Here is a 14,306-nt window from a genome sequence, read left to right as displayed (position 1 = left end):
ACTAACACAATTTCCTCTTTTTCCTTTTTATTGTAATTCGCAGAAAACTTGTCCCTCAACAGTGTGGAGTACGCTTCGTCGAGCGAGGAACAGGAATCGTCCCTTTACGTGCGTGCGAACTCGTTCAAGGACGCACGGCGCAGCCGGAAGTACACGAGCAAGCGCTCCTACCAGGGCTACCAGCGGGGAACCGCCTCCCGGGCGAGCAGCTTCAAGAGCAATGCATCCGGCCCGGCCACCGGTACGCTAGCGAAGCTGGCCGAGCGAAACGCCCGCAGCCGGCTAAGTTGCCCGCGCGAGGAGGAGCCGGGCTGCGAGGCGTACGTTAACATCGAACCAAATGCGAATGTGCCTAAAATAGTAATCTACGAAAACTACGAAAGCGACAAGGAAAACAAGCGAATGGGAGATCAGAACCGGCAGGAGTGCGACAACAACTACGACAACGTCGAGCCGTACTCGAACCGCATCGACACGCTGCACGGCATCCACGGCCGAACCGGTGGCCGGTTCAACGGGAAGGTCCTGCAGGAGGAGCAACGAAGCGAGGAGAAGCGGGCTGGCGAGTACCGGCTCGTCGGGTCGTCCCAGCGGGGCGATGGCAGCGAGCAGATGGAGCTGGACGATGGGACCATCTTCTACGAGGCGAATGCCAGCGCCGGAAGCGTGAGCAATCAGCAAAAGTACACCGAAGGCATGGAGATGAAGCAAACGATCGAAACGAACGACGACTGGTACGCGAGCGCCAGCGACATGGAGGACTCGGACACGGCCCTCGGCAAACCGTACAGCAATGCCGCCGTCAATCCGGTGCTGGAGTGTGTCAATCAGGTAGGGGTTGATGGGAGGGCGGAAAATGAAACCGAAAAAAAGGAACCATTTTAGTGATTATTATGCTTCTCTATGCCGTAGATACTTCTTCAACAATCGATGGATGGTTTTGGAGACAGCAACAAGGACACGAATGGGGAGGCGCCGGGCGAAGAGGAACACTACATAAAGGCACAGCAAACAACGCCACCGCCGGCGAAAGAGCACACGGCCGTCCGCTCGAAGCGCGTCCACTTTTCCACCCAAAACAGCATGGTGCAGGTGCCGCGGATATCGCTCCAGCAAACGACCGGCAGCAGCAGCAACTCCAGCCACGGGTCGGCCAACCATCGGACGAAGGACGACAAAGTGTCGCCGACGTACGAAATCCAGAGCATCTACAGCAACGAGTACGAGCCGATCGGGTCGGAGCACAACTCGTACTCGAACTACTACGTCGACATGGAGTCGAAGCTCGGCTCGGAGGACCGCGAGCGGGAGCAGGCACTGGCGGAAAAGCGCAAAACACCGCCCGCTCTCCCTCCGAAACCGGCCAACCTGCTGAAGCTGCAGCAGCTGTCGAAGGGTAATCAGCAGCAGCAGCAACGACAGCTTGTGTCAACACCGGTGAAAGGTCGCACCGGTTCGTCCGCCCAGAGTGACATTGCCGAGTCGGAGCCGGACTACTGTTCGATCAGCGAAATACAGGACTCGGTCAAGTGCGTACAGATAGTGGCGGAAATTCACAAGGACGCATGCGAAGACGATTACTCGCTGGTGGATGGGGAGGCGCGGGATGGGGAGAAGAAAGAGCAGACGGAAGCAATTGCCAGTCAGCAGCGAGCTGAGCTTTCGGTTGAGGAGCAAAAGAGTTGCACCGAGCTGGAGGAATCGTTCGCCGACGTGCCGAAGCTGCCGAACGTGGCGGAAATAGTGCCACCGAAGAAGGAACCACTGAACAAGTTCATTAGCCAGGACAACTACATCACCAAATCGTCCGGCAGTGGGTCGTCAGCGTCTTCGTCACCCGCCAAGACGGGTGGGGTAGCCACCACTCCCAGCAAAAAGGACGGCGAGTTCCGGGAACAGCTGTCGGAGATAATTGCGGAAATCAACAAACAGTCGCCCGCCATCCGGAACGCGTCGAAGAAGCAAATCCCGGTCAAGGAGCTTGGGTCACCGTTCCGGGGCGTCAGCCAGATACCGAGCGTTACGTTCCAGTCGAAGCTGAAGCCGGTTGATAAGCTAAGCTTTTTGGCCAAGAGCTCAACCGGCGGCCTGTCTGGATCGATTCCGAGCCTCAGCCACAATACACCGAAGCTGGCGGCGAGCTCAATTGCACGACCCTCCCTGAAACCTTCCATGCTAAAGTCATCCCTCTCGACGAAGGCTCTCTCGAGCACGAATCTCGCCCTTGGGGGTGGCTTGAATCAGTTCGGAAGTCCGGTGAAAACGGTTTCTTACATTCCGAACTTGAAGTCGGTGAGTGTGGCTAGTCCACTGGCGACTGCCGGTGGCACTAACGCCGGTGTGGGATGTTCACCAGCAAAAGCAACCACTTCACCGGTTAAAAAAGTGACAAGTACGCTCAATCTTACTGTCGGAACGGGCACTGGTGCCTCAACTGCCACCTCAACTCCCGTAATTATTGCGGAAGACAGCAAGCTACCGATACAGGCCGAGTTTGATTGGTACAATTTGGACGCGGAGTACGGTAAATCCAACCAGCCGGACGTGATTGTGGAAGCCGATCCCAGCACGAACGGTGACGAGGCGGATGGGACCGGCGATGAGGAGCAGATGGAGGAGGAAGGCGGTACTGAAAGTCCTTCCAAGAAGAAGCCATCCCAACCGGAAGCAGTAAACGGTGGTTCGACGGGTGATTGTGAACGGTCTTCAAGTAATGCGCCCTCTACCACTAACACCGAAAATGGAACTGGCAGTGTGTGTGGCGAGGAGGAGGAGGATGAAGAAGAGGAGCTGGAAAACGTTGAGTACAATCTGGACGAAGAGTACAAAAGCTTGGGACCGCTGGTGCCGCCGCCCGACATTATCATACAGAAAAGCGTTCACCCACCGATAACGCCGCCCAAGAATGGGAAAATCCCCTACAACAGTTTGTCGTTTAAGGAGCTAATGCAGCTTAACGAAACGCCCAAGATGCACGGACCGGAAGCGAAGGCGGCGAAGGTAGCAAAGGCGGGCGGCGGCGGTGGTGGCTCGCTCGCCGGGCCGGAGAATGGACCGAGCGGCAGAAACTATGAACACTTCCTGGACGATTCGGGGCTCTGCTCGAAGCCGATCATACTGCCGCGCAAGAAGCGCGTCTACTACTCCGGACCGTTCGTGTGACCGGGTTGTGGTTGGAGTGTTGTTTATTTGTTGTTCGATTTGTAGGATAGTAGAGCTCGGGGCGGTCGTTTTTTGGATGGGGGATGGGGAGTGGTAGGCCCCTGTGGTAGGCAGATTAGGCACATGATTTACTTAATATCCGTATCGGTATACGGTAAGGCGATTACCCAGTGCATTATTAAGCAGATACAGCTTCAGAACCACCGCAAAAACCTTTCCCACAACACCCAGCACAACCACTATCTGCCGAAAAGGGAATGAAAGCTCTCTCTCTCTCTGTCTCTCCCGGGAGTGAAGCTGCGTGCGTCAATTTTGCTCAAGAATGTTTTGCGATTAGTATGTGAAGGATGGGATTGATCGTTTCCTTTTCCCGGTGAAAAGGTTTAATGCTCGCGTTCAACGCAAACAGGGTTTGTCCAGTTTCATTTATTGGTTCTCCAACACGCTCCAACACGGCAAGGGGGCTTGATGCATTCGTTCAGTGCAGTAAATCGCATTGCAGCATAAATTCAGTTTGCACTGCCATTATCGCAATGCTGATTGAATTGTGCACTCGTGTCACGTACTGGGCCCGTCCGTAATCGGATGGCGTTAATTAGATCAGCCGGGCCTCAACCGTGCCTCGTTGGGCATGTCATCCTCGCGCGGGATCGGTACGGGAGGGGGGAAGGGGTGGAAGGGAAACTGTCCGTGCTGTCGTTCATTTATGCAAATGCTGTTCGGGACGGTTGACCGAGGTTTGTGTCCGGTTAAATGGTCCCACCCCAGTGGGTGAGTGTCAGACTTGGGTCTCCCTTTCGGGGAGAGGTGCTCGTCCGCCTCGCTCAGTGGGGCCGGCCACGGCCATATAATACGGTTAGTGTCTTTTTTAGTTTTGTATAATATTGACGGACCAATATGAATGGAACGAAAGTGACGAACCGGACTAATTGCATACGTGCTGAATTATTAATGCAATCATTCATAGATGCAAAATAGAGGACGCTGCGCTTCAGTAGTGCGTCATTACCCTTGCAGCAGAAGTAGATCGTGTTGAAGCTGTTTAGGAAATGGAATTTTGCTTGCCCTTTTTCGTTTTTGTTTTTGTAGTTCAAGAGGAGTGTCATTTACCTTGCGTGTTGCGTCGTGTCATTGTACTAGAAGGGTGGCGAAGAAACTCTTAGAAATCCGAGCGGAACGTTACAGCAGTTAGAGTGTAATGAAACTTATTAAACCTCGTATCGTGTAACCCAGGTACGGTACGGTGACAGTATATAAACAGTATATAAATATATAAACAAAATAGAGCAATTTCGTTTCATTCACCCACTTCGCCTTAGATAGTTCAACTGTTTCCACGTGTTTTATTGGAATTTAGCTTAAGCGTAAAACAACGAACTCCCGCGGTCGGGGGTTGTTTTCCCATTGCTTGCTAACATTTATAGGAAGAAAGAAAAACACAAACAGCATACAAACAATTGGAAATAAATTCAGCAGAGTAAAGGAGGATATATTATTTATTCGCTTACATTGAAAAAACGACACTGCGTGTTTGTGTTTGACATTTAACATTCAACTTAGCTTTATTTAATCCGAAAAATGCGTGATGAGGTTGCCGGTTTTATTTATTTTCATGTGTAGCTTTCCCTTTCATTTTCCTAGGCTCCACACGTGCGTCAGCTGATATTGAATTTTATTTTTTCTCCCCTCGTTCCTGATGAAAACTCGCTTCTCATTCTATCTATACGATGTGAAAATTCATTATCGCCCGTTCGCAACGCGTGTGTGTTTGTGTGTTTTTCTACGCTGCCGGTTATTTTGTTTTGCCTTTCTCTGCCTCTCCGGAACTTTAAATGGAAATGGATTAAACCTTTGCAATTTCCCACTGCCGGGTTGGTTGGTGTCATTACTTTCATCGCATCGCTCGCGCAGGGCAAAAAGGCCACCACCCTCGCCAACGGGCGGCGCTGCGCTTGCTGATATGGAGAACCTGCAGCATTTCAGCACCCGGGGCACGCGGGCATTTCGCGTTGGACGTGTTAATGAGAAGTTGATTTGCAGACAATCACTCGCGAGGTTGGATGCTTTTTTTTCTCTCGTTCCCTGCTGAACAACGCTATGCCTTCATTCCTGCTTCCTAAAGGTCCCCTTTTAGGGCACGGCACGCAGGGGTGATCTATCTTGAGCGTGCGAGCGAGTAGGTGAGAAAGGTGAAAGTTGAAGCCAAACATGCTACACTGTACGGCAAATCCCCTTTTTGCATGGTACCATTTTATTCCTACATTTTCTTGTCACTTTTTAAGTGAGCTTTTTCCTCTCCTCTCCATTTCCCTATCCATTTTCCTTGCCATATTTCCCTCTTAATTATGCATTCTGAATGGGGCGGGATGCTGCAGCACGGTGATCATACAGCTTTTAACTCTGTGTTCTTTTGTTAGCAATTGTGTAGCCATTATTTTTTCTTATCCACCTGCCAGCTTCCCGTGTGCGTGCGCACGAAACGTTTTTACTATTTAAATTTGTATAAATCATAAATTCTAGTGCAGCTAATTACGATAAAGCGAGCATTAAATGGTTGGAAAGTGAAAGGATTGAGTTGTGGCTTAGTGTGGGTAAAGTGTGCACGGTGTGGTTTAGCAAAACAGCAGGGCAACTAGATCGGTTTTTGGTGCAGAGCATAATCGTGAGCAAGCTCATTAATTAGAGGTAGCTTAGCAGGGCACGGTGGGCACTCTCATGGCACACTATGGTGGTGCAGGCGATGCAGCTCCGCAGGTGCGGCAATTTGATACGAATACGTCGATAATCCGGCTTTATTTCGCTTTGCATAGTGGAAATAAGCGTTCAATTTCATTGTCCTTTTTTGCAGGCATCAAGTTCTGACTGGCACCGCTCCAGTGCTGGTGGAGCGATTTTATGCTTCATTTTACTACAGATTGTACTCATCCCCGCGGAAGCTCTCTACGCGGGTCGATAAAAGCATGCTTTTAGCGTGTGCTTAACGTACCCGCTTGTTGCGTATTAGAATATGGAGCAGTAGCAACAAAAAGCTACCCAACTCTCTATCGACACAACGGACAATGGAGGGCACAGTGCAGTCCTCTTTTTTGGAGGAGTGAATTTTCATGGTCCATCGTTTTGATCCTCCCGTTCTGATTCCACGATCTATCGGATGGTTATGAGAACGATGAAGCGCTCTGTTATGTGATGCACTCATGCACTCGTTGTGTGCCATTATGGTCCACAGCAACGATGCCGATGATGAGCATGACGATGATGATGATGCTGGACGTATGCTAACGCTCTGCGTTGTTTGAGGAACGAAATTTATTCTGCAACATGGAGAGGCATCAACTACTGCGATACAATGGCCCCGGGCACTATAAATGCAGTATGCAAACGGTGCGCAAGGTTTTGTTTGGTGAAATTTTGAAGCTCTTCATAGAAGAGTCTGTGACATCGTCTGGCCGGCGGTTGGCTTGTTACTGATGCAGTTGTCAGTCGGAACAATTACAGCCTAATGCATATATTTATGATAATTGGGGACATCGGGTGGCCTTTGACCGGGCCTAGAGGTACATGGCGTGGTGGCGAATGACGTTATCGGTGCAGTGAGGTGTATTTGCAAACACACACACACACACACACACACACACACACACACAGATGCAGATGTAATTGGAGACTGTTGGTTGGCATTTGAATGCCTATTATGGTTTGACTTTGTCCGATTGCAGTTTGGTACAATGAAACAAATGCAGCTGGAACGGCTTCAAATGGTAGCAGCATCGTTTGCAACAGGCGTTTAAAAGCGTTGAACGTAGTAGAGCTTTTCATTCTGCATTCATTTACAATTAAATCTTTTTTTTTTATGTGTGGGTAAGGTGTTGTAAAACTGATAGTAATTTAATAAATAAATAGAAACCTACGCAGTGCCTAAAATGAGGCTGTTATTTGTTTGTAGAGAATTATTTGTTTTGCAGAGTAGTGTATGAATAAGTAGCAATCTCGGGTCAAAAGCTACCACAGATATTAACACTAAGGTTAAGTAGTCAGTACGAACAATTTCGTAGTCTGGACCTGTTGCAGAAGTGTCGAACTATCGTATGTAATTCTTCTATCTCGGCTTTAATGACAGACGTCTTCACCACCTACTATGGAAGGAACCACTGACTGTCTGCATTGCACTGGTATACCTTTCTTTATGGACTGCCAAAAGAAAATTTACGGGATTTGAAAATCCTGATGTTCTTGATACACGGCAGCAACATATGAGGTAAAAAATCTTCTAAATAGCTTCATATTAAAAGGGCTCCCATAATATTGAACAGAGGCATAACGTAACCACAATTCATACACGGGGTATAGTCCTATTTCATTAGTATGCAGGGTTTTCGGAGTCAATTTCCACTGTTCACAACATTTTTCATTGATTGTGAGATGTTTTTCAACATCTGTCAAATGTTGTATTTGCATCACAATAATGTTTCAGTTCTTCCGCATGATTTTCAACACCTCTCAAGCTAGATTGAGTTAGACAGTTATTTGTGGTGTGTTGAAAATCATATGTAAGAACTGAAATTTTATTATGATGCAAATACATCATTTGATAGTTGTTGAAAAACATGTAGATATTCATTGGTGTATTAATGGTGTACATAATCGAAAGAGATTTGGAAAACCCTGTAAGCTACCGAAGTAAGTTTCGCGAAGGAACCTTGTCCTTTGGTCTGTCCGTTATTGAATATGGTGGAATGCTTTGTCGTTTATCAACCAATGCTTAAACGTTTATTCGTTTATTAAATTTGTCGATTTTAATTGCGTTTCATTTGCTTATATTTATTTATTTTTAGCTGTTTTACTTCATGGAGCTAGTTTTCAATAACTATTTGACCTAACAGCTCAAAATAGAGGGTAATTCTGCGTAAACCATAGTTCACACTTTAGCAAATCGATTCAGTTTGTGAGATTTTAAGCAATATAACCTTGTTTGTCATAAATATATTGTCTATAACGTAAGTTAGCCTTAGAAATTTTGACATTTAATTCTGAAACAAAGCTGAACAAAGCCCTAATAACCACCTTTCATAATTTCGCAATTCGAAGAAATTTGATTGTACTGCGTTCTCCATATTCCACCTGGAATACCTTATCAAATCACACCAAGCTGTAACCCTCAACAACTGCGTGACAATTTTTGGATAAACAAATTCCACTCTCTCACCAACCCAAAGCACCATTTTTCGTCTTTCGAGTACCCTCCAGTACAACCAACGCCACGTATTCGTGTTTCCTGCGAGCGTAAATAAGTCGCTCCGTTTGGCAATAAAAACCTCGTCTCGTCGGCTGGCTGGCGGGAGGGAGTTTAATGGAAGTTCATTTGTTTCAATCAACCATCAGCAGCCCGGTGCAGCGAACCGTTCACCAAACGAACCGAAACACATCCTCTCCAATCCAAATCTTCGCTTGACTTTTAGCCGATAGTCGAAGGAGACAAATCTCCTGCCGGAGGATCCCAAAAACGGGCGAGGGGGGGGGGTGATTGGTGGCAGTGGGAGCCGGAATCCGGGTCGCTTCGGAGCGGAGATGAAAGCTTAATCTTGCGCAAATAACAACACGCTCGGGCCGTTTTGCGATTCGTTGACGACTGTGCGCTTTCCGCGCCAACATTTTCCGCAGGACGAACGGTTTTGCCGTCCTTCTCTCACGCACGCTCTTATTTTAACTTCGCTCTCTGTCTATGAGAATGATTGGACGGGATTTGGGTCATTGAAACCGAGGCCATCGGTGACAATTGTACTGCCAGCGTTAATCCAAGTCGCCCGGGGGATCCACAGACGTAACCCGCAGAGAAGTGCTCGTCAGTAGGCCTTGGGATGCGAAACTTTTGCGCTTTCCCGTCACGTTGCCGGCACGTGACGTCCTTACACCGTGGCAGTTTGTTTTTATCGTCACGGTTTCGTTTTTTGTTGTTGTTGCTTCTTTTGCTTTCGGGACAGTTTGCTCATCGTCGTTTAGGTTCGTGATGATACACTTTACATTAACATGGCTAGTAAATTAAAGAATGTCACCGTTTAGTTGTTTCGTGAGTGTTCTTGTCGTATTGCGCCATATTGCGCACTTTTTTGTTTTGTCTTTCGTTTTGGCCGAAATTATTTATTCCGATCATTCCGAGCAATCGGCGTTCAATGACCGGCATGAACTGTGGCGCACGGAAGGTCGTGTGATGTGCGCGAAAAACTGGTGCAGCGTGCGTTTGGCTGCCTCTCCGCGATGATGCATACCGCGTGTTGCCGTTGCATCACTGCACTGCACTGCGTTTCATCATCGTTCTCTTGCACTGTTCTGCCTGTCCGGTAAGTGGTTGAGTGGCAAATTATTGCACCTCTGTTTTTTTTTGGACTTTTTTTGTTATTTGTGTGCATCAAATGTTTCCCATCCCAGTCGAGCGGAGCATTTGCGTATCGCGCGAAAACACTCGCGCTGGCCACTAATGTGCAACGGCATTTGCAACGGTATTGACCTTTTTTTCTGCATGTTTGTTTTGCTATTATGTTTCTGCTGCTGCTGCTGCTGCTGCTCTACTGAGAAAGTCCGAGGGAACTGGGGCAACATTTGACCGCTGCGGTGGACGGCTTTTGTGAATTCCGGTCCCATGAACTAACCGCTTAATATCACACTCTCGCGGGCAAGGGTCACTTAAAAGTATAAAATAAAGAACCCATGTTTACGGTCAACTTTTTTCCCGCGAAAGGCTAAACTGTACACAACGAGCGCCATTCGTACCAGACGCGAACCAAATGGTAAACAGAGAATATTTCATCGCATTTCATTCCGGAGCAGCGCCCGAGCGAGTGGTTTGGCTGCTCCGTGGACAACAACAACGGCGGCGAATGGCGCCAGTTGGAAATGTCAGCCACGCCAATGCTCCATGACTTTATCGGTATCGGTTCGCTGAGCAGCAGTAAAACCAAAGCACCTTTCGCTTGTAGTTTGGTGACTGCTGGGCTAAATCAAGATCAAGGTACAGCTAGTGCGGATTTGACATTTGGCGCACCGTTTGGACTTTTTCCTGCCACCGGTAATCGAAACTAAGGTTGGGGTGTTTTATAATTATTCATATTATTCATAAATTATGCTAAAGGAAGGAGTAGTGCCCTACACGGAAAGTTTATTTAATTTATGGCCTCATTTAGACGATGGGTGCTTAAAAACAAAGCGCTATTTATCTCATCATTATATCACATGAGCTCGTGTGTGTGTGTATGTGTGTGTTGGTGATTTTTGCCCAAAAAGGTCCTAAGTGTTTGGCATTTGTTTGTGTTCGGTGGCAACTTCGTAGCTTATAAATCAAACTCATAATAGTCTTCACCTAGTTGGCCAGCTCGGCAAATATCTAAGCTCTTATCATTTATTCAGGGTTGCAAATGTTATGAAACATGTTAACTGTGAAACAAATTTAACTGTTCTTGGATCTTTAATCATTTCTACACCTTCATTTGAGGTATTTCGGTAAAAATAGCCGATTTTGAGCTACGCAAACTTTTGAGAAACGCAAAAGACTAGAAGATACTGATTTTTATTGGATATTACACTCATTTTGTTAAGTATGTCTGCAATAAAATAGGTAATAAGTTTAATACGAACACGGTTAGATTCCAATTTAGATTGTATTTTTCAACTCTAATTAATTTAGTATAATTCATCATTGATAATTATCATTAATTTATGGTCCCAAAACATCTAAAATTTCATATTCTTACAGTAATAGAGAATGTCATATAATTATGTGCTTGCAATATATATTCTCTATAAGGCTGTGCTATCTAAGATTTAAAGATGCACTTATTATATTGGAATTCTCCTTTTCTGGGCAATTTGTGGGAAGAATTTGTTGACTTATTACCTAACGAACTCGATGAACGATCCTTATCAAAGGACAAAAGTTTCATTCAGGAGCTTGTAGAGGTTTCTATAACAGCAAGTCAAAAGGCAGGACTTCTAATATAATCTCAATGGTACCTTTCAAATTAAAGTTAAAGCCTCATCAAAGTCATGCCTAGGCATTCTTGTAGTATACTCTCAAACGTTTATTTTGTTTATAATATATTTTGTTTTAATTCTTTGTAATTGCAATTTGCTTATTATCAAGCTTCGCTGCTATATAATGCTCCTGTCCTGTAATGTCTTCTTGAGATGAACCCTAATTCCTTCATCCAAGTTATGGGAATAAAAAATAAACTATTCCACGATTGCTACAAATATGCCATTTGTAACTTCTCCTGTACGTCAACTAGCATCGTGAATTTCAAGCCATTTAGCACGCTGATCTGACAATTTGAAACACTTACACCCCGTAGCTGAAAAGCCTGCTCGTTTTTGCCATACCCGGAATTGGCTGCGAACTAAAATAAGGCGACCAGCAAAAGGGCAAAGACACCCAACCGGGCCAACAGCGTGTACGACACGCGTACGACATTTAACCACCACTGCACCAGTGTCTGCGGCGGTCGAATTCGAACCACTCCGCTCGGTAGAGTAGAGTGGCTGCGAATTAAATCCCACCGGATTGGCCATATCTTTTACCCGGCAGCAAAGGGATCCAGTGTACACAAAAGAAAAGCTCTACCCGTTGGCTCAAGAAAAAAGGCTCGCGTAACTAAACACGCGCGCTCTCTGTGGGTTCGCGTTTTCCGCTTCTTGGTGTGTGAGTTTTTGAAATTCTTAAGAGTTGTACGCGTTGGGAGTGGTAGCGGAAAAGGAAAGGTTTCCCAAACAGAGCAGAAATGGAATCGGGTCCTTTTCTTCGGCTAGTGCTTCCCAGCTGTACGTTGACAACTTGCGTTAGTTTAGAGAGGTTCATGGTAGTGTACAATAAATATTACATTACACGATGCTTGGTCGTATAGAAATTCGTGAATTCCAGCATTTGCCGCACCAGATTACATCTTCCAAGAAGGAGTGCGCTCCTTCCACGGACGAAGCTCCTCCATTTCAAGAAGAAGCGTCTGAAGCATTGTAAAAGCGTCCATTTTTGTGTGTGAAAAATCTTCAAAAAACATTGGGTTTTCGCAAAACAAACAAGTGTGCTGCTGTTGCTGCTGGTGCGAAACAACACCCTCCAGGGCTTAACGAAATACTGTTGAAGTGGTTGCTACATCGGGTGTAGTGTGTCCTGGCATGTGTAGCGGGTGTACAGAGGATGAAAAAGCGATCAACACTCATATGAAGCCCGGGAAGGCTGCGACACACACACGTGTACATATGAAGTGGCAAACATTCATTCATACGTAATCGGGACTGAGAGCAAAGCATACACGCATCCACCCGACAGGTATGCCGCTCTGCAATAATAAACAACAATGTTTGACTGTTTCTGTTCAAGTTGCTGCTAATCCCGAGCCGAGACGGCTTTAAGCCACCCGAATTGTGGAGCATGAAAGCAAAGCTCACTTGGAATGGCTTGGTTTTGTTTGAGTTGGAAGAAAAGCTTTTGAAATAATCCGGAAGTTAGGTTTTGGTAAATTGTAAGCCATGAGTTTAGTTATATTTTTTGGAATCTTGATATTTTTTAAAATATATTAGGAGCAACGTCTGTATGGACCAAATCTTTATTGATTCCAATGTAAGTGGTATCGACAAATAAAATCATTTTAACTAATAAGCTCTATTGAAAAATAAAATAATAAAAGTATCCAGCAATTTCGTACAAGAACATCTTGCCTTCACGATTCTGAAAGGCTTTAGAACTCGAGTCAAGTTGTATTGCAGGGGTTTCCAAGTTACTTTCGAACGTACATATTGTTATTTACTGCATATAAGATCTACATCAATTTGCCATTTCATTTCCATCAAAATCCTGTGAAGTCTTCGATCCTGTGCAGTTCGATCTACAACTTACAGCAGTGTCACAATTGCATCAACAAATGGATGACATTGAACACTACTTAGTTCAAACTGTTGGCGAGTTCTTCATCACACTCCTAAGCTAAGCAGAAAATCCTGTAGTTCAGGATTTAAAATCAATCATTAATAAATGCCAATGCCGTAACATGTTAGACTTGGCTGCTATCACAATATAGTTCCAAATCATAACGATAATCATAAGCAAATTAATCTGCACAATTTTCACTCTGTATCAACTGATCCAAATGACGAAACAATCAAATACGTGTATCTAGTAGAAGCTTTTGGTTTAGTCAAATAGTGTATGTGGTCGTTTATGAGTAAACCATATTGATGGTTGGTCCTGTATGTACCTATTAACCATATTGATTCGGGTGCTGAGGGTTGTGTAGTGATTGCTTCATTTACTAATCGTGTTTTTCCTGCTCAAGACAACCAACGAAAGCTTCTTCCTAACAATCCCAAAGTAATTTGTTATTCAAGGTGTATGTATGAAACTGAATAATAGGACGTTTGACGATTATCTATTCTTTGTAAATTTTGTGCATCATTGATCTTCTTCGCAGCATGTTGTTGAGAATACATTTGTATTAATGTATTTCGATTAAAATGAGTTCTTCACTATATTTATTAAGTGATGCAATATAGGATTTAGTCAAATTGTATTGCACATCCCCGTGACATTCCTAATTAGTATCCAGTTGTAGAAGTATTGTGACGTCATTGGTGACGTTGTTTGCGTTAAACCAACGGTTGCATATAAGTAGTGTAGCATTTCCATTCCAACATTAAACTCAATTTTGTTTTTGCACGAATCTTACAGCTTCACAAAACCAGTTACTGCTTTATTGACCAAACATGTAACCCTTTTTAATGTTTATTATCCTCGCACCAAAATAAGCCCGTAATGAGCAATGACCAGAGAGGAGAAGGGAGAAGGGGTGGGTCAAAAACGCAAACTACTCCACCGCCGGAAACAACAATGCCGCGGGTCCATCCGAAGAAGGAAGTATAAATGAAATAAATACCATACCATTCCAAATTGGATTATTAAGATCAAGTGGCAGCATTACCTCACGGAGATGCGCAGCAGAATTCGGGCGGACCGCCCGAAAAGTGAAGCCTTTCTCGAGCGAACCAAACCAATTATACACATTCTTCGCAAGACGCTCTCTGCGCACTGGAGAACAATTCTTTAATTATTATCTATTCCTCGCTTTGCCGCGGCATTGTTCGTGAAAAATGCTCGCTCCAGAGCG

General features: G+C 45.5%; 2 protein-coding genes across 5 annotated transcripts in view; both read left to right on the top strand.

Annotated features, from left to right (window-relative positions):
• The window catches only part of LOC121596428, a 42,835-nt gene extending 39,494 nt beyond the window's left edge, over nt 1–3,341 (top strand). For all 4 annotated transcript variants that reach the window (XM_041921370.1, XM_041921371.1, XM_041921372.1 and 1 more), the window contains 2 exons: nt 44–831; nt 913–3,341. In XM_041921370.1, the coding sequence (XP_041777304.1) occupies nt 44–831; nt 913–3,162 (3,038 nt within the window). In that variant the 3' untranslated portion in view covers nt 3,163–3,341. The remainder of the gene's footprint in view (nt 1–43; nt 832–912) is intronic.
• A 5,682-nt stretch (nt 3,342–9,023) lies between these two features.
• LOC121596432 overlaps nt 9,024–14,306 on the top strand; it is a 102,598-nt gene continuing 97,315 nt past the window's right edge. The window contains exon 1 of the mRNA XM_041921384.1: nt 9,024–9,497. The gene's annotated coding sequence lies outside the window, so the exon portion shown is untranslated. The remainder of the gene's footprint in view (nt 9,498–14,306) is intronic.

This window comes from Anopheles merus, chromosome 3R (genome assembly GCF_017562075.2).
Source record: "Anopheles merus strain MAF chromosome 3R, AmerM5.1, whole genome shotgun sequence".
Lineage (NCBI taxonomy): Eukaryota > Metazoa > Arthropoda > Insecta > Diptera > Culicidae > Anopheles > Anopheles merus.
Note: the sequence above shows the minus strand (reverse complement) of the source record. Positions and strands in the feature narration are given on the sequence as shown.